General features: G+C 36.5%; 1 protein-coding gene across 1 annotated transcript; it reads right to left on the bottom strand.

Annotated features, from left to right (window-relative positions):
• Window positions 1–1,247: 1,247 nt before the first annotated feature.
• On the bottom strand, window positions 1,248–24,801 carry DCAF13 (DDB1 and CUL4 associated factor 13). Its single transcript, XM_035011685.1, has 11 exons — window positions 24,636–24,801; window positions 21,410–21,609; window positions 20,726–20,833; window positions 16,695–16,784; window positions 14,708–14,863; window positions 13,591–13,668; window positions 11,627–11,709; window positions 7,512–7,676; window positions 4,230–4,365; window positions 2,847–3,010; window positions 1,248–1,951 (listed from the first exon to the last, which is right to left on the bottom strand). Exons 1-11 carry the CDS (start codon window positions 24,703–24,705, stop codon window positions 1,864–1,866), a joined length of 1,338 nt encoding a protein of 445 aa, XP_034867576.1. The 5' UTR covers window positions 24,706–24,801; the 3' UTR covers window positions 1,248–1,863.
• Between the last annotated feature and the right edge of the window lie 85 nt (window positions 24,802–24,886).

The following is a 24,886-nucleotide window of genomic DNA, read 5'->3' as shown; positions in this document are numbered from 1 at the left end:
CTGTGGATGAGGAAAATTTTAAAAAGATGACAGAAGACAGAGAAGATGAGTACTAGTTGCGGCCCTTCAGAGACAGGAGTTCCTGACCATCCAACCAAACTCCCTCTTCTAAAAGAGGTGCATGGAAATCATGGAGGAGTTGCTCCCCAAACCTGTAAGAAGTGGATCTGTGTGGCACAAGGGGGTGCAGCTATAGAATGCTCTGCTCAGAATTCCTTCAAGAACCGGCTGCAGGAAGTACAGCTGACGGAGTCCTAGCTGAGGACCCCACGGCAGCTCCCTGCCACTGACTGAGCACAGTGAGGGTACTAGTGCTGGCCCATTCTTGAATGTGGGACTCCTTTGACAAGCAACTTTGGTTCCAGGACACCCCATCAGCCTGGCCCAACCTTTCTTAGAACCACACTGCAGCCTGAGGCTCCTTCTACTCAGTCCTTTCTTCCTGCTCTCCTGTCACAGGTGTCAAGCCTACAGTCCAGACAGAAGGCTCTCCCTGTGCACTCCTGCTCCCGCCTCTTAATCCTTTACAGACAGTTCCGGCCAATCAATCTCTTGCCCATCTAATCTCATTTAGGTATCTGCTTCTTGTAGGACTTAAACTACACCAAAGCTCATATTTTTGGATCAGTTTTTGCATATTTCTTTGAAACCACACCCGAACTAATAGCAGTATAGATGCAAACACAACTTCGTTCATCTTGCAAATCAAGTAAGTAGGGCCTACAATAGATCATATGAATTAGAAAGGTAGACAGATGATCTCTTCTCAGCCTTAAGAAAAATATGGTGAAATATCCAAGATATCCAAGAAAGCATAAATAATACAATGATCACACAGCTTAAGAAACTGAACATTAGTGAGAGTTGGAGTCTCCTGTGTATCCCACCCTATCTTCCTCTCTCTCTCCAGATTTGGATCTTTATCATCCCTGTGCATTTCTTTATATTTTTAATACAAATATATGCATTCTTAACATATGTATTTGTGTGTTTTAAAAAATCTCTTCTTTCAGTTTTTTGTCTTTTTAAGTAGGCTCCACAACCAGCATGGAGCTCAGTGCAGGGCTTGACCCCCTGACTTTGAGATCAAGACCTGAGCTACAATCAAGAGTCGGATGCTTAACCAACTGAGCCACCCAGGTGCCCCTAAAAATCTATTCTTTACTTAAAATTTCCTAAAATTTGGGTTATATATACTCATAGTAAAGTTTACTCAACTACAATTAAAAAAAAAAAAACAACATATGTCACACAGAAGTATTTATGATTTACTGAGATTGAGAAATTAGAAATGGATCAAAGTTACAATGTTGAGAAAAGGAGGTTTTATTATCTTAACTTGACCATAAATTATAATTTTTATAAAAGTTATATAAATGCAAGCTGATCATCTTTAAAGTCTCAAAGAGCCAAATACAAATAAAGCACAGAGAATTAATTGAATTAAAAAAGTTCTGACATAATTCTTCCATGTTATATGTAATCATAGGAAGAATCATTGCAATAATTACCCAAAGTAATATTAAAGGTAACAGAAGAGATGTTTGGTCTTAAATGTAAATTCAAATGTATAGTATATCTATAATAACAGATCAAAGCGAAAGTGTATCTGCAATTTCTAACAGTAATAAACATGTTAGTTTGCAAATACTGTATTCTTCAATGAAATAAGAAAGCAGATCAAGGATAAAATGTTGGATAGTCTTATCAACCAGGCCACCTTTCCGGACAGTTTTTCAGGGTAGTGTTCTACACATGTAACTCAACTGTTTGTTATTATTCTAAAGCCAGTACTTTATTTGCAGTCTGCACATCAAAATGTAACAAATAATTATTCATCAGGATTGGTAGGAATACCAAGTATTATTTCACAACTGCCACTATGTGTTTCTTCTTCTCTGACACAATTGATACAGATCCAGGCTTGCTATGTTTGAGACGATTCACCTCCCTAGAAATAAAATAAACATAATTAAACGTAAGCAAGTTTATGAGAAATCACCCTAACCAAAGAAAGCTTTCTTAGAAAAACCACAGTCTTTTCTTTCACTAGAAAACTCCTTATTGGGGCGCCTGGGTGGCTCAGTTGGTTAAGCGACTGCCTTCGGCTCAGGTCATGATCCTGGAGTCCCTGGATTGAGTGCCGCATCGGGCTCCCTGCTCAGCAGGGAGTCTGCTTCTCCCTCTGACCCTCCCCCCTCTCATGTGCTCTCTCTCTCTCAGTCTCTCTCTCTCAAATAAATAAATAAAATCTTAAAAAAAAAAAAAAAGAAAACTCCTTATTAAAAAAGAAGTTTTCACAAGGAGATTGGGTAAAAAGTAGCTAGAGATCAACTTTGTTTAACTTATTTGCTTCTTCTCTTATCACATAACAATGTCCTATTACGAAGAAAAGAACATTCTACTGGGAAAATGGTAGTGAGAGCTCTGTCTTAGATCCAAAATTCTATGATGAATAAAAATTTTTCTAACATGTTTCAAGAAATGGATGCTATGAGTTCTTTGCATTCTTTAACTTGGAAAATATACAATACCTCTTAATTCCATTAGAAATCATTTTTTAAAACATTATTTACAATAGTTTTTTTTAGTATGAGCAGAAATGTTTTCTTATTTTGATTGAATTCATTTTTACTGGTTGCCCTTTAAACATAATCTCAAAAAATAGGTAATGGAAATTCCCAGATAATCATTGCTTCCCCTTCAGGGAGTATCCAGAAACATCTCTACTGTGTAACAGCACATAAACTATTCCCTCAAAAGGCAGGTTTTTGTTTATTTCCAGTGAGCTGAGAGGAGAAGTTAGAAAAGGGTACTCAGAGAGAATCAAATGCCCCAAATCATACTTCCGTCGGCGAGCTTCCTTCATGATGCGCTGTTCCTGGATCTGGCTGTAGATAGATTTTGGTAGATGCCGGTGACGAGCAATGCGTTTTATATGAGGATGATGTTGAAATTTCTCCTTCAACTTCTGGTTATAATCTTTGGCTGCTTTTTCTCGTGATGTAAGCTAGAAAAATGCATTTTGGTATTTCAATGAATGGTTTGTTCTTTTTCTTCATATAACAAAGCTAGGAAGCACCGTTTGTCCCAAAAACTAAACTTCTAGGACATGCAACCAAAATTGCTAACGTAATTCTACCCTTTACAAGGTTATGTGAGTCATATCTCTGCAAACACTGAATTTCCTTTTAGGCTGTATGCCCCCATGTAGATAGGTGCCACCAAGTTAAAATATCAGTGCTGAGGGAGTAGGGCTATGTGGACCACTGAATCGGACCTTCTCTGGGCATAACTAACAGAGAAAAAGCTCCTAAAATAATCCCTCAACATTTTTCCATAAAAATAACTACTCAAACTGAAAACAAAAAGTGTTCAATTCTGTAATGACAAGGTCTTGTTTAACAAATGTTAAAGAAGATATGATTTTAAGGAACTTGTAATGATGAACTGAAACCTAGGCATAGTGTAATACTTACCAATCATTAAGCCTAAAATAAAATTGTCTTTAATTACTATTTATCATATCTTGATTTTCTTACTGGGGCTAAGTAGAAAATAACTCACATTTAACCTTTCCTTTTTAAACTCAGTATTTGTTGCTGATATAAACACTCATATTTGATACGTCTCATGTTTCTGCTATGTTTTTGATGTTTTTCTAAATGTCTCATATTTCTGCTATGAAACATGAGACATTTAGGATAACACCAAAAGAAAAACCAACCATAACCCCAACCCAGACGTAGCCAGCCAATGATAATATGTGTTATATCTTCACTGAATCTTTTTTATACCCCTAAGCTTTCTGTAATTTTTTTTTAAGTTAATGTTCCACAGTTTTTGAAATTAAAAGACCTCCCAGGCACTTGCAGCCTTTGATGTGCCGGATTACTATTCCTTTAACAGAAGAAACAGGTATTCTCAGTTCTAACCTTCTAGTCTCTACACCTTCTCTCCTTATCTCAAGAAAAACACAAAGAATCAAGAAGGCTCAAATATTATCAAACATTTTAATTAACAAAGGCCCCTGAAGGTGCCTGTGACATGAAAAAAGCAAATCTCAATACAGATTTGTCTATTTTGTTGCTAACTTATTTCTTTTTATCACAACTATGCCAGTTTAATCAAAATACTTAAAGAACTTCAAATAAATTCCTTACAATATAATAATACCCACTAAATTAGAAACTAGTTTTATGATAATGAAAGAAAACGAGTTCTCTTACCACACCCAATTTTTCAGAAGCATTAGCTTTCCATAGACGAATGTTCATTTCATCAGATCCACACATAATATATTTGCTGTCAGAAGTCCATTTTACACAGATAACATGTTGCATTCTCTTTGTGTGATAGACTTCCCTAAAGAAGAGGAATTAAGTTAAAATTAGGATTTTGATACAGATTTTCTTTAACCATTGCCCATCAAGTATCAGGATAGCACTTCTGAGTCTGAAGAGAGTATAAAAGGGAAATTCAAATTAATTTTAACATATTTTTATTGAACCAAATTAACAAGGTTCTATGCTAAACCCTGGGGACTTAAAAAAATTCCTGACCTCAGAGAAATTACAATTCAATAAGAAAAATAAACAAACTAAGCAAAACCAGATGCCCAGGATAAAGTTCACAAAATTACTGAAGGCATATAACACAAATAAAATATGTTTAAGCTAGAGTAGTTTTTTAACAATAAGAAATAGGTTGTCTCCTCCCTCCAAATCAATACAGGTCAATAATCACTTTTTTTTTTTCATTTTACTGGAGAATAAAATAAATGTAATAGCATTCAAAGAGCACATCCTGATATGTTGATCCTAATGTCTGATTTTTGTTTCAGTCAAATTGTTTTAAAAAGCTTGCTTAATTAAAGTGAGAGTTGATGATTTACATGTGTGAACAGAAAGGGAAGGCTATAGAAGTATCTGATGAGTTAAGAATCATTTTATAAATGGAAATGTAAAATATCGTACCTATTTGGAAAGGCTGTGAAACATGTTAAGTGAATTCACAGAAGATACTATATTGGGAAAGTGTTAAGAAGAGCATTAAAAAACAAGTAAAAGACGGGGTCAGGAAAAATAGAGACTTGAAGAAATGAACTTTCCATATCTGGGTTAGATGATTCAAAATGTAGACTCGAGAGAAAGGAAACGAGCCTGGCCACTCTGCACAGTAAAAGAAAACCCACACATGATGACCAGATCAAAAAGAATTTGGATTTATAAAAAATATCTGAGATACACTCACGACACTAGTCTTTTACACTGTTTCTAACGGATATGTTTCAAGCTCTTGAGTGAACACATAGAGAAACACTAAGAAATGTATTTCTAAAAGGTGAAGGATGGTTAGAAAGAACATCAACTATTAAAATAAAAACATGATAGACTGCATTTTTCCCCCTCTCTATTCTCTGCTTTTACAAGATTCATTTCTCATAATCTCTACCTATTTAAGCGGCCCTTCTTTTCTTTAGCAATATAATGTATGTATGTATGTATGTATTTATTTAAAAAGATTTTATTTATTTGTCAGAGAGAGAGAAAGAGAGAGAACACAAGCAGGGGGAATAGCAGGCAGGGGGAGAAGCAGGCTCCTCACAAAGCAAGGAGCCTGATGCAAGCAAGACTTGATCAGAGGACCCTGGGATCATGACCTAGGCCAAAGGCAAACCCTTAACCAACTTAGCCACTCAGGCATCCCATAATGAATTTAAATGACAGGAAATTCGGGGTGCCTGGATGGCTCTGTTGGTTAAGTGTCTGCCTTTGGCTCAGGTCATAATCTCAGGGTCCTGTGGCGGATTCCCTGCTCAGTGGGTAGCCTACTTTTCCCTCTCCCTCTGCAGCTCCCCCTGCTTGTGCTTGCTTGCATGCTCTCTCTCTCAAATACATAAAATCTTAAAAAAAAAAAGCCAAATGATAGGAAATTCATCAGGCTTTAACCATTAAAAATAATCTGTTGATATATGAAACCAGTCAAATCCAATGGTTAGTTCCTTAACCAAAATAGAGCCTCCTTAATGGTAAACTATGCAGAGTTCTTAACTTCTAGATATGTTTATACGTGTTAAAGATTTACAAAAGTGGGGCGCCTGGGTGGCTCAGTCGGTTGAGCGGCTGCCTTCGGCTCAGGTCATGATCCCAGGGTCCTGGGATTGAGCCCCGTGTCGGGCTCCCTGCTCATCTGGGAGCCTGCTTCTCCCTCTCCCACCCTCCCTGCTTGTGTTCCCTCTCTCGCTGTGTCTCTCTATGTCAAATAAATAAAATCTTTAAAAAAAAAAAAAAAAAGATTTACAACAGCTCACTAAAAGTTATACTATTAGGAGATACCTTTTAAAAACTTAAATTCTTTACTACACAATCAAATTATTCCATGTGAATGCAAGTAATTTACTAGTTTGCTTAGTAAATATTGAATGAAATAGCAATTAAAGTCTAATTTCATTTTTTAAGCTCTCAAATCAGTAACTTTATTATTTTTTTATTATGTTCGGTTAGCCACCATATAGTACACATCATTAGCTTTTGATGTAGTGTTCAACGATTCATTAGTTGTGTATAACACCCAGTACTCGTCACAGTATGTGCCTTCCTTAATACCCATCACCCGCTACCCCATCCCCCCATCCCCCTCCCTTCTGAAACCCTTGGTTTGTTTCCCGGAGTCCATAGTCTCTCATGGTTTGTCTCCCTCCCTGATTTCCCCCTTCAGTTTTCCCTCCCTTCCCCTATGGTCTTCTGTGCTACTTCTTATGTTCCACATATGAATGAAACCATATGGTAATTGTCTTTCTCTACTTGACTTATTTCACTTAGCATAATTCCCTCCAGTTCCATCCATGTCGATGCAAGTGGTGTGTATTCATCCTTTCTGATGGCTGAGTAATATTCCATTGCGTATATGGACCACATCTTCTTTATCCATTCATCTGTTGAAGGGCATCTCGGCTCCTTCCACAGTTTGGCTATTGCAGACATTGCTGCTATGAACACTGGGGGTGCATGTGCCCCTTCTTTCCACTACATCTGTATGTTTGGGGTAAATATCTAGTAGTGCAATTGCTGGGTCATAGGGTAGCTCTATTTTTAACTTTTTGAGGAAACTCCATACTGTTTTCTAATTTCAAATACTGACTTATTGTAGTTTTTAATAATCTATTAAAAATTTACTTTAAAAATACATTTTACCATTTTAAAGTCTTTCAAAGAAAAACAGTTTAAAAATAAAGATTATTCAAAGCACTGGCTGTGCTTTTGATGTTTGTAATGAACTAGAGCAGACCACAGAACAAACCAGAACTACCTGTTAAGCAGATGAAGGCAAAGATCAGAGGAAATACCACTCGTATCTAAACCCAATCACAAGTGCCATATATCACCGCTGTGATATACAAAGTTAATCCCACCATATACACATAACCAAACAACCTTTCAAAAAAGGTAAATGATGATCAAGACAAGAAAACATCAAAAAGAAAAAATAGTTTACTGGTAGTCACATACCTGCTTCTACTTTTGTCCACAGGAAAGATACGAATAGATTTATCAAAACTAGCGGACACAAACTCTTTCCCAGTGGGAGAATAATCCACATCAAGCACCGCAGACACGTGATCCATATGTACCATTACAGGAGTGTCCAGTGCACGCATATCAAAAGTATACAAGCTGTAAATGAAATTCTGATTATTCCATACAAATTTCTATAAAGAAACATATGCAGTACTAAGAGACACTAGGGAAATTAAGACCATTAGCTAAATAATGCACACCTAAATATACAGCTTTTTTACATAGCAGCAAGGGATAGGGAAAAATATTACCAGCTTTTACTATTCCTTAAGATTACACTTATACACTTTCATCCTCATTGTGGAAAATGTGAGTGAAACTTTCAAAAAAGTACAGAGTACAAAGCTTACCTTCAATTCCACCACCCAGAGAAACAACAGTTAGTGCAGTGTAATTACTTCTAATCTTTTCACTATGCTAATATTTAAATATATACTTTTAACAAAATTTGTAACATTGTATAAAGTTCTGTATTCTGATATTTCATGTAGCATATTATAAACACTTATGGCTGCATACTTAAATGAGTTAAAATAACTTATAAATTATTTAAAAATGTAAATATATTTATTTATAATTTATTAATAAAAAATTTCCAACTTTCAATTTTAAATAATTCTTAAATTCCAGTATTTGAATTTTTGAAATTCAATCTTTAACTGAATGGGACAAATTCAATTAAATCTGGACAAATTACTGCAAGTAAATTACTAAGTCCAAAAGCATGAGAACTTTTAAGGTTTTTGAGTTGACAAGTCATTTCCAACTAAGTTCCACTCCTGTCGGTGATATATAAAAGTGACTATGGCTTTTCAAAGGGTGTATTAAAATTAGAAAGCTATACTTTGTGCACAGCTGGTAAAAAAAAAAATGAGTTCATTATTTTCAAGATTTAAAAATTCTTTTTTTTTTTATAAGATTTTATTTATTTATTTGACAGAGAGATATAGAGAGAGCACAAGTAGGCAGAGAGGTAGGCAGAGGGAGAGGGAGACGCACGCTCTCCGCTGAGCAGGGAGCCCAATGCGGGACTCGATCCCAGGACCCTGGGATCATGACCTGAGCCTAAGGCAGCCACTTAACTGACTAAACCACCCAGGTGCCCCAAGATTTAAAAATTCTTAATCAACAGCTAAAATAATAATGCTTCAAATGAACCAATGTGCATAACCGACAACAGTAACACAGAATTACTGTAATCAAGTTCCTAACATTACAACACTTCAAAATGCTAAGATTACTGAGCAAAAGTTTGAGGAGAAACCAGGTATCTACATAATTTCAAGGTATCTCTCCAAAGATTAGTGTTAATTACAAAAGGAAAAAAAAAATTGTTAACTTTATAGTGCAGAAACTTGGCAGATACCACCTTAACTAAGTGATCAAGATTAACACCACCAGTAGTAAGTGACATCATGTACCCCTGAAGTGATGAGCCAAGAAGGGCACATCTGTATTGTGGTATTCTTGCAAAAATTGTATAATCTCAATCTAATAATGAGAAAACATCAGTTTAGGCCAAATTAAGGGCAGTCTACAAGGTAAACTAACAAGTAAATCCTTTTCAAAAGTACTAAGGTCATCAAAAACAAGGGAAGATTGAGCAACAGTCACAGACTGAGCAGACTAAGGAGACATGACAATTAAATGCAACGTGGAATCCTGTGTTGGATTCTAGAATGGACAAAGAACATTAATGGAAAGACTGGTGATGGAGTAAAGTCTGTAGTTTAGTTAATCAATGTCAAATGTATTGTACCAATGTTAATCTCTTGTTTTTGCTAATTGAACTATGGTTACATAAGATGTTAATCTTGGGGGAAGCTGGCTGACAGATACTATTTTTGCATCTTTTCAATAGCCTAAAAAAATGTTTAAAAAATTGACCTAACACTTAAAGAATACTTTTTAACATCATTACTATGAAAAATCACTCATGGTATTGGTAAAATATCCCAAATGATACAAAATTCTCAAGAGACAAGTCACTGCTGGTGGTGGTGTTTAAATCTCCCAACATACCACAGGATGGTCAGCCAATGTCATACTGATCTTTGAGGTTAAACTTCTGAGTTGACAACTGCTTTATATTCACTGTCTAGAGCAGTGGTTCTCAACCAGGTTTTCTTTGTTTTAGCACACTGATTTGTTAGTAAATTCTGTTAATCTCTACACAAGAAAAAGGTTAAGAACTTATTCAAAATCTAAGTAAATCAACCCATTTGAATAGAAAATGTTTACATAAACAAAGTTTCAAGTTACAGGAGTCTTTAGGGATTATCTATTTCAACCCTATTATCTTACTGATGATGAAACTATGGCATGGAGTTAGTTTACATGACTAAGTCCAAATTTTTACAGCGGTTACTTGGGTGGGTTTTAAATTCAGAATGATTAGATTATTTGGTGGGCAATAAAAGAAAATACAAAAAACCATAGACTACCAAGGCAAGGTCACTTTCAAGTAAGAGCAATTATGGTAGTCTAACAGCCTTCTTACAAGGGATGTGCTTTTTGTTTCAGGTGTCATATGAAATTCTTCCCAAGGCAAGAACTGAGAAATCCCAGAAATACTCTGTAAAAAGGTATCTTGCCAAAAGAGCTAATTAGAACAAACTTTAGAAACCTTAATAAGGGGGCGCCTGGGTGGCTCAGTTGGTTAAGCTACTGCCTTCGGCTCAGGTCATGATCCTGGAGTCCCGGGATCGAGTCCCGCATCAGGCTCCCTGCTCGGCAGGGAGTCTGCTTTGCCCTCCGACCCTATCCCCTCTCATGTGTTCTCTCTCATTCTCTCGCTCTCAAGTAAATAGATAAAATCTTTAAAAAAAAAAAAAAAGAAACCTTAATAAGGTTGGTCAGCAAAACACTATTTTATTACCTTTAACTGGAATAAGGCCATTTAATTTCTAACCGTTCATAAAGACTTAAAGGCCTTCAACTAATTTGGTTGGATATTACCACCTAATGAGAATCCAACTGAGCATAAGTAAAGAAAGTCATAACAGATGTTTTTAGTTGGTACCACTAAAACATCATGTAATAAATCCTATATCTGAGCTAATTTATGTTTTCATAAATAATGACAGTGGAAAGAACAAAGAATTTAAATGCTGAAGATCTAAAGTTCAATCCAGTGACAAACTTTCACCTTCTCAAAAAAACATGTATTAAGAATCTACCATATGCATTGTACTACAACAAATGCTTTGGATTAAAGAAAAGGTAAGACACTCTTTCCTCCCTAGGGGATTAAACTCCCAGCTTTAACACCCTCATGTCTAAAAAGGGGATAACATACATGTCCTCCTATCTACCTTACAGGGATACTGAGAAGATAAAATAAGACAGCCAATGTGAAATGCCTCAACAAGTTTTAAGGCAATATATAAGGGATCATAAAATTCCATCTAGGTCAAAAATGTAAGGCTGCTAAGTAAGTCACTTTGCACGGAGTCTATAAACATTAAGGTAAAAATTGAAACTTTATTTTTCCTTTTGTCTTACTGAAGTTAATAGTGATGCTGATAACATGACTATATGAATATCAGCTATGTGAAGAACTACACATTTGGTAGGCAAATATTTTTAGTTTCTATTAAAACATGTATGGTTCAGTCATTATTTATATGGTACAGAGATCAGCCAACTTTTTCTGTGAAGGGCCACATAATAAATAGCTTTTAGCTTTGTGGGCCATGTGGTCTCTGTTGCAACCACTCAACTCAAGCATGATAGCACAAAAGCAGCCATATTCAACATATAAATGTGTATCATTATATTCCAATAACTATGTACAAAAACAGGCAGCAGATAGGATTTGGTCCATGGGTTGTAGATTACTGTCTCTGGTCTATATCACTTTGAAAACTGAGAATATTTTTCTAAGAAGCTCTTCTCCAATTTGGGAAATACATTTACTTTAGCAAAACAAGTGACAATTTTCTAATATTTGAAGGACTATTACCTACGAAAACATATTAGTAAGATTTATACAACTGAGCCACTTCACATAGAAACAAGTAAGTTTTAAAAAGAAGAAAACTTACTTGTAATCTTCATTTGCTGCAGTAAAAATGAAAGCTTCCATAGGGTTCCAACAAATTGTATTTGTTCTCATATCTAAGATGACCTGAGAAAGGAAGAATACACTAACCCATTACCATGAAATCAATTCCCTCTCAAATGGATAAGTCTCCCACTTCATTTCCTTTCCTTTTTTCTTAATTGATTTAAGCAAATATTTAGTAAACACCTGTTATGTGCAAAGTACTCAGTTCGGTGCAACAGGAAAAGAAATCAATCAATCATTGTTTCCAGAGTACACAGGCTACTTTTGAAAAGTACAAAAATGCTTAATAAATGGTCCTTCAACCACGAATAACTTATAGTTTAGTGAGAAAAATGAGATATATGTAAGAAAAGTTAAAATACAAACAAACAGTAAATGATTAAGTATCAAATTGGGGGCAAAATTAACAGTGATTTAACAGTGATTTTAGGGTTAAAGAAGAGAAGAAAGGTTTCAAAAAAGACAAGCATGATTTGAGCTGACCTGAGGAGGACCAGCATATTAGTGTTCTCAGCAAGAACACTCCTGGCATTTTGAGTAGAATAATCTTTTGTTTTGTGTAACTGTCCACTGTAGATGTTTAGCCTCTCAGGCACATGTCCACTAAAGGCTAGTCTCTAAAATGTCTCTCCCACATTTCTAAAAATATACCCCTTGTTGAGAACTAATTAAGGGTAGGAGAGAAAAGACAGAAGACACAATGACAGCCTACTATATAGAATAAAGAAATGAGAGAAAATAGTATCTCTACCTCCATCAAGGCGACTCGCATATGACAAACCCTATTTAAATTTTGTCTTACTGACTGAAACAAATGTATCAATGGAATGCAAACTGGGACCGGATCTGGAAGGCCTTGAAAGCCAGGCTATAGTTCTTTTCTTCAACTAAAAGTAATGGAGCACCATTCAAAACAGAAAATATAAGGGCAGAGGGGGCAGAAACTACTATTTATTAAGCTAGATTTCATCTTAGCATTCGGCTAAGTGGTTAAAATATCATGTTTTATTCTCACCAATGTGTTGGAAAGTAATTATTAATATCATTTTACAGGAGAAACACAGATTAAGTTGCCTGCTTAAGGTCTAACACCAAAGTTCATGCAAGATTTGCCCACTATACCATGTGAATGAGTAAAATGATTAAAATGGTACTTTGGAAAGATCATCATTTTTATGTAGTTCAAACCTCAATGAATATACTCTACTTCTAATATTTTCGAATTTACTACATGTAGTAAAAATGGTTTAGAAACAACAAAAATGTTAAAAGCATTTCTTTCACATGTGGACTATCACAATGGACTTGTGGCACATGAGTGGTGTCCAGGCTCTTCTGCACTCTGAGTTGGAGCACTTGAAATCAACTTTATACCCTTTCACTTACAGGGGCACTCCTCTCTTTCCTGACAATACATCTGTCCCTCTTGAGTCAGCTTAAGGTTGTTTCAGTTTTGGTATCTGAGTCCTGGAATGACTGCCTTAATTAAAACTGCTGGGAGATGTGTCACCTTGAACAAGATAGTGCCTATCTAAACAAAACGGCAACAACAGTATCCATTAGCATGTAATTAAACAAAGCTGGTTATGGGAATCCATTACAAAACATTCTACAACAGAATACTTTATGTGTCTTTTGAAAACCATGGGGTGTGAAGTAATGGGATGCAATACTTAAGAACTCTGAGCTCAGTAAGTACCAATTTTGGTGCCTAAAATTTACTGGCATTATGGAAGATAGGCAGTTGACTAGGATATAGAACTTAGTGAAGATTTAAGGGTCTTGAAAAAGCAACAATGAGATGAGAGAATGCCATTATAATCACTGTGGCTTCTAAGAACAAGCCTGTGAAAATATTTAATTCTGAAAAAAAATTTGCTCCCTATTTTTTTGTCACTCACTTCATAGAGGAATGCATTAACAATTGTACTTGAAACTCACCTTTTTCAGGGGAGTAGATTGCCTCATATCATATAGTACTATATTCCTGTCAGAAGCACAACTTCCCAAGAGGAATGTCTAAAAAATAACAATCATCAGTTAAAAGCCACCTTGGCAGCAAACCCTGTCCATTCAAAGAACAAATGATTCACATGCCCTTATTGTTTATGTTTAAGATACAAAGTTATAATAATATCAAAGTCCATTTTTAAGATAGAACAATGAATCACTCATAACCTCAGCAACCTAAGTCAAGTATTTTCTTTTTTTTTTTTTAAGTCATGTTTTTTTTTTTAAAGATTTTATTTATTTATTTAACAGAGAGAGACATAGCAAGAGCAGGAACACAAGCAGGGGGAGTGGGAGAGGGAGAAGCAGGCTTCCCGCCGAGCAGGAAGCCCGATGTGGGGCTCGGTCCCAGGACCCTGGGATCATGACCTGAGCCGAAGGCAGACGCTTAATGACTGAGCCACCCAGGCGCCCGGGAAAGGTCTTAAGTAAGGGCTAGCTTAGCCTTTAGGGCAGCCTCCTTTCCTAAATTCAGACCTCAATAAACAATAAGTAGAGTTTAATCTCCAATTCTTCCCTCAGACCTCGAAGGACTTAGGAATCACCATATCAGACATCTGAGCAAAGAAAAATATAATTATCATCATGCAGTATAGTAGTAATCGTGCATATTATTATAGATCTTTAGTGCCCTTGTCACTTACAAATAATTAAAGAAAACAATGCTCAATGCCCCTCTGACCTCGATGAGAGTTAAGAAATGAACATCTCCCCAAACATACAATGATGCAATCTGTGGAACATGAGCACTGAAGGCATGAGTAAAACCGTTCACAGTACAGTATTTGCTTGACTTCTACTCCTAAGAGCACATGCACACACCTTCCTTTAATGCTACGTAACACTGGTACATGGGGCTAAACTGTGCGCAAACATGTCAAGATTGACCAAAGGTGTCAGAACTCAGATATCTCTGGAAAACTAACCAAATGTCAGAAGCCCACTAAAATTTAAACAAATTCTTATATCATACACTCAAAAGCTTCCTAAACAGAGCTGAAATTATTAAAGAAACAACAAGCAGAAGTATTTCAAAAAGCAGCATTACCTCAATTGGGTTAAATTTAACACTACTTATACTGTCGAATCCCCAGGTCATTGAACATACAGGACTTGTTCTTTGTTCATCCCAAATGTCCACTTGCTGTCCACATGTGGCAAAAACAGCTTCTTTCCAGTGATGATCAATTCCCGTATACACCGTCTTTAAGAGCAAAGATGTTGTTTTAGATGGGTCTTTCTATCATTAATATTTCAAATCTGCATATTTTAAATATATTTACCCACACTCTCATTTTTTTAAGAAAATTCCTGTTTACAAAGAAACTCCTTTGAAGCCTTTACTTAAAGACTCAGTAGAGCATACAACTCTTGATCTCGGGGTCGTGAGTTCAAGCCCCACACTAGGGGTGGAACCTACTTAAAAAATGAAAAAAAAAATAAAGGAGAGACGAACCATGAGAGACTATGGACTCTGAAAAACAAACTGAGGGTTCTAGAGGGGAGGGGGGTGGGGGGATGGGTTAGCCTGGTGATGGGTATTGAGGAGGGCACGTTCTGCACGGAGCACTGGGTGTTATACGCAATCAATGAATCATGGAACACTACATCAAAAACTAATGATGTAACATATGGGGATTAACATAACATAATAAAATAAAATATATACTCATAATAAATAAATAAAGGATAAAACAGTATGATAAAAAGTAATGATTCCTATCACACATTCTAGGAATAAAGAAAACTGTTAACATGGATGTATTTAAGTTTGAATACATATCTGAAGTAATCCCTAAATCATCACTGGGTATTCAAGGATCTTGCAAACAATTAATGAAATGCAGAAGTAAGGTCTAAAACACTCAGTTCCACATTTAACATATGAAGTACTGATTCCAGGACAAAAACACCAAAACCAACAACTGGATTAAAATTTTGGGGGAGAAATAAACCTGGCAAAGATGGATGCTAATACTGTTAAAATCTCATAAATTTGGTATTATCCATTTAAAAGATGTAATTGATCTATTCAGGGCCAGATTAAAATCTGTCTTTATACTATGTGGTAAAAAATGTTTGCAAAGCAAATTAAAGGGAACTATTTAGCCAACACTTTAGGCTTTTAAAAACTCTTAGCAGCATCTGCAGGCTTCCAATTATATTTTCTATTCACGAAAGCAAGTCTGACAAACTTTTCCACGGTAAGAATTAATCCCCATTACCACAGATATAGGGGTAAGACGAAATATTTCAAAAATATTTGGAGCTCCTAGAGAGAAGACATTTTCAAGAATGAAGCCAATTTTGTTTTAGGAATTACTACTTTTTTTTACCACCTACAAATTATTTCCATCTTATACTCATGCCCCACCTCCATGTGCCTTTAAAAACATTTACAATTTCTTGAAATCTGAAAAGCAGAACTTAAATATATACCAACATAATACTAAAATGATGAACTGATTTTAAAAATGCATTTATTTAAAGATTAAATCTAACTTTAGAAGTTTGCTTAATATCAAAATGTAAGCATTATGAAACATGGGTAAAGGCCATATGATCTGAATTACACTTAAGCTATAATTAACCATATCATCTGATTTGCAGAATAATGTTCTAAGAAATGTAAATGCGATTTATACAAATAGCATCATATTATAATACCTCTTTGGTGCCTAAAGGGTTCTTTCAAGTAAGAAATTCTGAGCTTTGTGTAAGATCTATGATAATATAAATCAGAGAGAAGCTGAAGCATTATTTTTCTTATAGATTTCCTCCCATGGACTTACCATAGGAAATGTTTCATTGAATCCCCCAGCTAAACACAGAAACTGAACCCAGTAAAATGAACACCAAAGAGCCGTTCAAATTCTTTAGCTGCAAAACACCTTAACTGCATTAAATATTGCTTAAAATAGGTCAATTATTGCAGCCCAAAGTCTCATTTACATCTTTTTTTTTTAATTAAATTCTGACATAATTTTAAGAGAAGAATTTTAATAGACAAAGTACAGGTCAATTTATTTCCGTACCTTTCCTAATATTGTATGCAATGGTTCCTCCTCTTCTCCATAGCTCGGTCCATCCATTTTCCACTGCTTCACAGTTTTGTCATCACCAACCTCGAAACATTAATGATTCAGATGATAATGAACTACTGTTATTAACTGTAAACTTGATAACATATATATCAAATTATAAACATCTCTAATTTAAAAAATACACATCCCATATCCTTCCAGTACTGTATTTGTTGATGCATTTATGTCCCACCATGTTATAGTATGGTATAGTATAGATTTGTGACAAATACACAGGGTAGATAAAATTAAAAATAAGATAGTGTAAGTCAAGCAAAAGGAGAGTAGAAACAAAGGTCATAAATATTGCAAGAAATTGCATACTGTGATAAGGATGGCATTTCAAATTAGGGGAAAAAGTGGATTATAATAAAATGGTATTATGATATCAAGTTAGTCATTTAAAAAGTTTGAAGCAATCTGATACCTGACATAAATATAAAATTCCACATAATTTTAAATGTAAAAAATTAAATACAAAACATAAAAATAGTAGACAGAAGTCATTTTCATTGCCATGGGTAAAGCCCTTCTTTGCATGATATAAGACTCTAAAACTATTAAGTCAGTGTTTTCAAACTGTGAAATGCAGACCTCTGAAGGACCCTGAGAATTTTCCAGGGGTCCATGAGGTCAAAACTATTTTCATAATGTTGTAAAGACATCATTTGCCTTTTCACTGAACTGACAGTTGCAGCAGATGGTAAAAAAGCCATGGTGGGTAGGACTGTTGGCACCTGAGCCCAAATCAAGGCAAGGTAACAAACAATGGTAGTTTAGACTTGGGCATGTGGCAGATACATTCAAGATATTAGGTGAAATAAGCTGTAAAACAGAATGCACAATATAACTTAGTTTAGGGTTAAAAACATAAAATAATCATATACAGGGTACGAACAATTGTATATATACACCAAACCACTAGTTTTAACTGAAAGTAGAAATACAGGGTATGCTAACTTTCTAGCTTACATTTACATTACACACAATCTACATCTACTTTCTAAATAAAAATATTAACAAAGATATATATTTATCTAGGAGAGGAGTGTAAATTTAGTTCTTTCCTTACAGCAAATTCAAAAAGGGAAACCCTTTCTGCAAAACAATTCATAGTGCCCATGATATTAGAACAGGTAAGTGATTAGGGAAGAAGTTTTAGTACTAAGGTCAGACAGGAATTTCTTTTTTTGAGGATGCTAACAGAATCCTTAACAACATCCTTATAATAGACAAGAAGTATTTAATAGAGCTATATCTTTTTTTTTTTAAGATTTTATTTATTTCTTTGAGAGAGACAGAGAGAGAGATAGAGCATGAGAGGGGAGAGGGTCAGAGGGAGAAGCAGACTCCCTGTCGAGCAGGGAGCCCGATGTGGGACTCGATCCCAGGACTCCGGGATCATGACCTGAGCCAAAGGCAGTCACTTAACCACTGAGCCACCCGGGCGCCCAATAGGGCTATATCTTAATAACAATCTGAATCTGAGCTATTGGCATCATACCAAAAACTCAATATTGGAAACCCATTACTGGGAGCTAGTAAGATGTAATTTAGGTACTGAGGTCTTCGCTAATCTGGCTTGACCCACTGGAATTTTAGCATTTATGAAAGACAGGATAAATTGTCATTGAGAATGTCTACCCTAAAGACTGCTTCTTTCAATCAAGCTTCTGATAGTATCTGCAAGCCCAAGACTGAATTCCCTTGTAATCGACTAAGCTACTCTATACAGTCTGTTGAGTATAAGCCTTAGCAGATCCATCAATCCTAAGAAAGGATTAACGTTTTGTAGAAATGAGGAGCCAAGCATTATATGCCTGGCCAGAATATCTTATCTCAAGGCTGAGTAAGAAGAAAGACCTGTTGGTGCCACAAATTGAGATATAGTAGATGTTATTTTGCAACATTGTATATTGAACATTTTTTGAAACATTAAGTGCTAAAATTTGGCCAACAAGTAGTTTTCACATGTCTTACCTGAAGAAAGGAAGTGAATAGTGAATATGAAATACTTTTCAGCCTTTATTCATTTTAAGCGTTAAAAAAAAAAAACTAGCCAGGAAATCCTCTGGCTGGGATATTAAACTAATCAATATATCCAAAAGAATAACCAACTGGAAGTGCAGTTATAGTCAGTCTACTCCAACTTCCCACCCAATTCCTTCTATAACATACTGTATACAGGGTCATGAAGGTTGTTTAAACCCCTTTAGTGAAAAATGCCTGAATTCCCTGCCAACTAGCCTATTTCAGTTTTTGACAGCAAGTAAGTCTGTCCCTACATGGAAACCAAATCTTTTAACATTAACAACTATTCCTAATGCTACTATACAGAAAAGTCCATTTCTTCTTTCACACGACAATCTTTCAAATATTTAAAGGTTTCCCAGAAGTCATCTCTTCCCTTTGCTATGCCTTTTCAATCTACCTTGGCACCCAGCATGCTACTCAAGATTTACATGGTTGATTAGTGTGTAGGTATACACAAACTGCTATATATATGAAAGGACAGACACCAAACTGCCAACAGTGGTAAACTGAAAGATGAGAATCACAGGACCTTTAACTTTCTATTTTTTACAGGTCTATATTCCTAAAATATTTCTTTCAGTCTTCATCCTCATCATCCTTTCTAGAAGTTCACACAACCAATGATCCTTTCCTCCTGGGACATAAAGCTCGTTTACAGGGTCTTCTTGCTCTGGCTACTCCCAGAGTTTTCCTACTTCCTAGGAGCAGGTATTCCCCAAGGCTATTTCTTTGACATTTCTGGTTTTCTACATTTTCCCTGTCACTTTCCCCCAATGATGCCATACCATGGCTTCAATCATTATTCCTGTACTGATGAATACCAAGTTTAGTTCTGACTTCCTTCCTCAACTCCAGACCTACATCTGTAAGGGTCTGATAGACCTCTTCACTCATAGCCCACTTTAGTCCAGTTCATCATACCATATCCTTCCCATTCCCTCTCTCCTCTAAAGTTTCTGACACTCTTGACTTCCCCATTTCTGGAAGGAAAAGGAATCTTCCTATATACCCCTCAGTTGCCACGCCTGTCACACCTCCAAAATGTTTCTAAACCTAACAACTACTTTCCACGGTTTTCCCTCCCTAGCACAGGTTCATTATTGCTTACCCAAATTACTAAAACAGCCTCCAAACTGATCACTTACTGCTGTCAAATTAATTACCCCAAAGCACAGCTTAGATTCTTTCATTCCTGTTACAAAACTTTCAATGAACTTGAGCAGGTATTTGCACACCAATGTTTACAGCAGCATTATTCATAAAAGCAGAAAGGTGGAGACAAATGTCCACTGATGGATGAATGGATAAACAATACATATGTATGTACAATTAGAGAATTATTCAACCTTAGAAAGGAAGAAATTCTGACAGCTGCTACAACATGGCAGATGCACAGAAAAAGAAAGTGAAACAGTGGTTACAAAGGGTTGGGGGCAGAGGGGAATAAGGAGTTACTGTTTAATGGACATGAGTTTCAGTTTGGGAAGATGAAAAAGTGGTGACAGTCACACAATAATGTGAATGTGCTTAATGCCACTGAAATGTACACTTAAAAATTATTAAAATGGTAAACTGTACATTCTGTATACATTACTACACACACAAATACTTCAAAAATTTACTACTATCTGACAAAGTACAAATTACTCATCTCCAACACTGAAAATCTTCCAGAGTAAACAACCTTTCTAGCCTTGCCTTGCATTAATCCCACTTCTCAGTGTTCTACAGAATATTAATTCGATAACATGTTAAGTATTTATTTAAAAAAATCAAGAAGTATGAAGAAGGCTGGAGTATATAAAGAAAACCAGGACTTTTCAAGGCTTTAAGAAGTGATTTTGGGTTGTGAAACTCCAAAACTTGGAACAAATAAATGAATTCAGAAAACATTAGCTCAGTCTTACACATGTTGAAAAGAGTTAATGACTTAATTGCATTATACTTACAGTAAAAAAAGAAGTCCCACAAAAGCGAGTACATATTCCTCGTACAAAACCTTCATGTGCTTGTATTGTACGGTTACATTTTCGTTTAGTCAAGTTCCAAATTCTAACCTATGGTAAAGCATACCAGGAAATTTTAGTGAACTATAAACATAAAATGTTCAGGCGCAGGAGTACTACATTCCAAGAAAAATAAATTCACACTGAAAGGGCTATGACTCACTCTACCAGATTGCTAAAAACAAAATCCTCTAGTTTAAAATACTGCGCTGCATATGGATAGTGTATCAACAAGCAAAAAATTCAATCTGTTAAGTACTCTGTTGATACTAGTTTAAAGTGTTTCAAAGCTTTTTCTTGCCAGAGTGGAAATAAGTGTTGAATCATTAATAACATCCTCTGTGGGGAAAAAAGAAAAAAACCTCACCAATACCTTTACTACTGTAAACATGCTTGAGCCTTCAGCTCAATTAAGCCTTCAGCTGCTATGTTTCTAATTTCTGAGGCTTAGATGAGAAACTACTGTAGTTTGTAATTCAAACAGAATTCATTCTTGAGAATTAATAGAAAACAGGACATAGAAAAATGAAATCAAATCAATTAAAATCCAAAGTAACGCAAAACTAAAGAACATTTGCAACACAACTATTTTTAGTTTAAAATAGCAATGTTTAGAATGACACTTGCCTCTCCATCACATGCCCCAGACAGGACAGTAGCCAGGCTCTTTGGATGCTTTGCCAAGCAATTGACTCCATCTCGGTGACCATCCAGAGAAGCAAGGAATGGTTTTGCAAATACCCGTTCCAGTTTGGTAGCATTTAAAGCTCTTATGTATTCTCGTGGGACCTCAAAAGGATGTAAGGTAGGATCATAATTTCTTGGAACTGAAATAAAAATGTCTCCTCTTAATAAAATAAAATAATTAGATTTTAATATTTCCTGTGGTCTTCCTCAGCTAATTATTCAATTTGTTACCCAATAAGCCTTTGTTAGGAACACTGTTCTATGCCTAGCACTGTGAAAAATACAAAAGCAGAGGACGTTTTACTCAGAAACCTTTCCAAAACTACCGGAAAATCATGGAATGCATACATCTTGCAAAATAATTAGACCCTACATATAACCTCAGCTTTTCCTTTTACATGTCTGACTATTCTTTAACTGGATTGTAAAGCCTTCATGGGCAGGGCTTTCACCACATTCTTCACTTTACTACTTATGCCTAGCACAGTGCTTGGTACAAAACAAATATATGACAAATGTTTACTCAACCGAACTCTAAGCTCCTTTTGAGGCACGGAACACTTAATCTCCAGTGCTAGTCACTATACTGATAGGCATACACTGTTGTGACTATGATTATAGTTACTTTTTATTGAGCATTTCACACATTTGTTTACTTATTTAAAAAAGTTTACCATGTCCCAGGCACTGTTCCAAATACTGTATATTAATCATTTAATCTCCACAGCACCCTATGGGGTAAGTTCTATTACTATTTCCCATTTTATAGCTGGGAAATTGAGGCACGGAGAGGTAACTTGCCTATGAAGTGATAAAGCTGCCAAACATGTTGTCTCAGTTAACAGTTGTGCTCAGGAAATATTTCTAAGCACACGTCTAAAAAACCCTTAATGTTTAAAAAGTAAATGCATTTTCTTACCCCACATCTTCACCTTGCTGTCTTTTAATCCTCTAACTCCCTATTAATGGTACTATATCCAACATTCAATCAAAATTTACAAGGGGGTGCCTTGGTGGCTCAGTTGGTTAAGCGACTGCCTTCGGCTCAGGTCATGATCCTGGAGTCCCTGGAGTCCCTGGAGTCCCTGGATCGAGTCCCGCATCGGGCTCCCTGCTCGGCAGGGGGTCTGCTTCTCCCTCTGCCCTATTCCCTCTCGTGCTCTCTGTCTCTCATTCTCTCTCTCTCTCTCAAATAAATAAATAAATCTTTAAAAAAAAAAATTTACAAGGAAATAACACCTAAACACCTAAACAAGAATGAAAGAATAAAAAAAGGTAACAAATGGAGCGCCTGGGTGGCTTATTTGGTTAAGCAGCTGACTACTGATTTCGGCTCAGGTCATAATCTTGGGGTCCTGGGATTGAGGCGCGCGTTGGGCTCTGCACTCAGAGGGGAGTTGGCTTGAGATTCTTTCTCTCTCTCAAATAAATAAATAAATAAATATCTTTAAAAAAAAGGGGGGGTAACAAATGTCTTCCTTGATTTATGTTTTACAGAGCTCCTAAACTTCTATTTTTCCATTTTGCTATTAAAACTTCCATCAAAGGTGCTGGGTGGCTCACTCAGCTAAACGTCTGCCTTCAGCTCAGGTCATGATCTCAGGGTCCTGGTAATGAGCCCTGGGACAGGCTCCCTGCTCAGCGGGGAGTCTGCTTCTCCTTCTCCCTCTGCCCCTCCCCCTGCTCATGCTTGCTTTCTCTCAAATAAATAAATAAATAAAATTTAAAAAAAAAAACCACTTCCATCAGAAACTATAAAGAAATAGGAAGATATAGAAAATAAGACACTCAATAACATCAGATGACGAATAATCTCCTAACATGGAGAGTCTACGACCAGCCACTCACTCACTCATTCCTTCCTTCACACATTTATAAAGCAACCACTATGTGCCAGGTGTTGTCTAGACACAGTGGATATAGAAACAAATAAGATTCTTCCCTTCTACACAAGCTCAGTCTGATGGAAAGGACTAACAACCAAAATAATCATGAGACAGTGTGATACACACTCTGACGTTAGTACAAAAATGTGATCAAAGCACAGAAGAAGGGTGCTTTAAATGGCTGGGGGGGCAACTACAGGGAATAAATATGCAAAGATTATTGTTCAGAGGAAGGAGCTAAATTGAGTAAGGGTGTGTGCCACAGGACATCTGAAAGAGAAATGTCTGAAATGCACTCAGATTTCTAAGGGTAAATGTAAGCTACTTGCAAAGAAAGTAGTAACTAGGGAGATTAGAGAGGAAGATGGGACCAGAGGTTCAAGAAGCAGAGATGATGTCAGGTCCAAACGACATAACCTAATTTGCATTTTAGAAATATTACTATCTTGTTACCTAACCTGTAAACATCTTGTGAACAGAGGTCACATATTTACCTCTCTGCATTACTCATATATATGTGGATAATCTCTACTATTCAATCAAAATACTGAAATATCATCCGAGCCTCATCTTCTATGGCTTATCCCCCTTACTCAAACTCCGAAGACATGGCCCTTCTCTTATGCTTTATCTTTATTCCTGCCTTAAGGCCTTTGTTATTCTCTTTTCAGACATGGGTAGTCCCTCGTCATTTAGATATCATGATCTATAAACGATAAGCAGTCAGGATGCTAATGGGGGAACAGACCAGTAAATAAGAATAATAAATAAGACCAATAAATAAGACTTATTAATTTCATTGTAGCCATTTTCCCCATCAGACTTCTGCACAAGAGTTTAGAAAATCGATGGCTTTACGTTTCACCTTTTCTCTTTCCACATTTAGAAGGACGTAACTTTAAGAAGTAAAGTCGCCGAAAGTTCGAGAGGTTTAAAGAAGCCTGTTAAATTCTTGAATTCACGAGTTTGGCTTTCACGTTCCACTTCTCAACAACTGGAATCTGAGAAAAATCAGAGAGCAGCAGCTGGAAAGGGGAAGGCGGAAGCATTCCAGGTATGACCAACTTTCCCCCTTACCACTAGAAAAAGTTCTTCAAAAACGGCCTTGAAGAGAAGTTACCTGCTACCCAGTCCCGCAACGTCCTTATCTGTACAAAGTCAGCCTCGGCAAAAGGGAACAGGGAAAGAACCAGACTGGAGCGCCAGTGTGCCCCCAGCTTTGCTCCGGGGACGCTGAGGCCACACTCAAGGCGGGCAGACTCCCTAATAACTTGTCTCACCTCTTTGTAAGTCCAGCTTGGTCTCGCGGACATAGTTGTCCGGGTTCCGGCTCAGCATCTTCACCTTCATTTTGGCGGCTAGTTAGCCCAGACCACCCAAGCCTTTCCTCCGCATTCGGGTTACCCCCGCCTCCTCAGGCACATGCTACTTCCGCTTCAATACTACTTCCTGTCATGTGACTTCCACGGTGTGGAAGCCAGCCGCCTCAGCAGGACCCTGCGGCGCTCCGTAGTTCTGCCGACCGAGGTTG

Source organism: Mirounga leonina, unplaced genomic scaffold (genome assembly GCF_011800145.1).
Source record: "Mirounga leonina isolate KUSES-001 unplaced genomic scaffold, KU_Mleo_1.0 Mir_165, whole genome shotgun sequence".
Taxonomy (NCBI): Eukaryota; Metazoa; Chordata; class Mammalia; order Carnivora; family Phocidae; genus Mirounga; species Mirounga leonina.
The sequence above is the reverse complement of the archived record's forward strand: the minus strand, read 5'-3'. Positions and strand labels throughout refer to the sequence as shown.

Bases quoted from the DNA above. Each gene is read 5' to 3' on its own strand.
- DCAF13 (XM_035011685.1), bottom strand. From the start codon at position 24,705: ATGAAGGTGAAGATGCTGAGCCGGAACCCGGACAACTATGTCCGCGAG. The intron at 21,610-24,635 runs GTGAGACAAGTT...TTTTTATTTCAG, and splicing joins CAAGCTGGACTTACAAAGAG to TTCCAAGAAATTATGATCCT. The intron at 14,864-16,694 runs GTACGGAAATAA...TTGCTCTTAAAG, and splicing joins TGCATACAATATTAGGAAAG to ACGGTGTATACGGGAATTGA.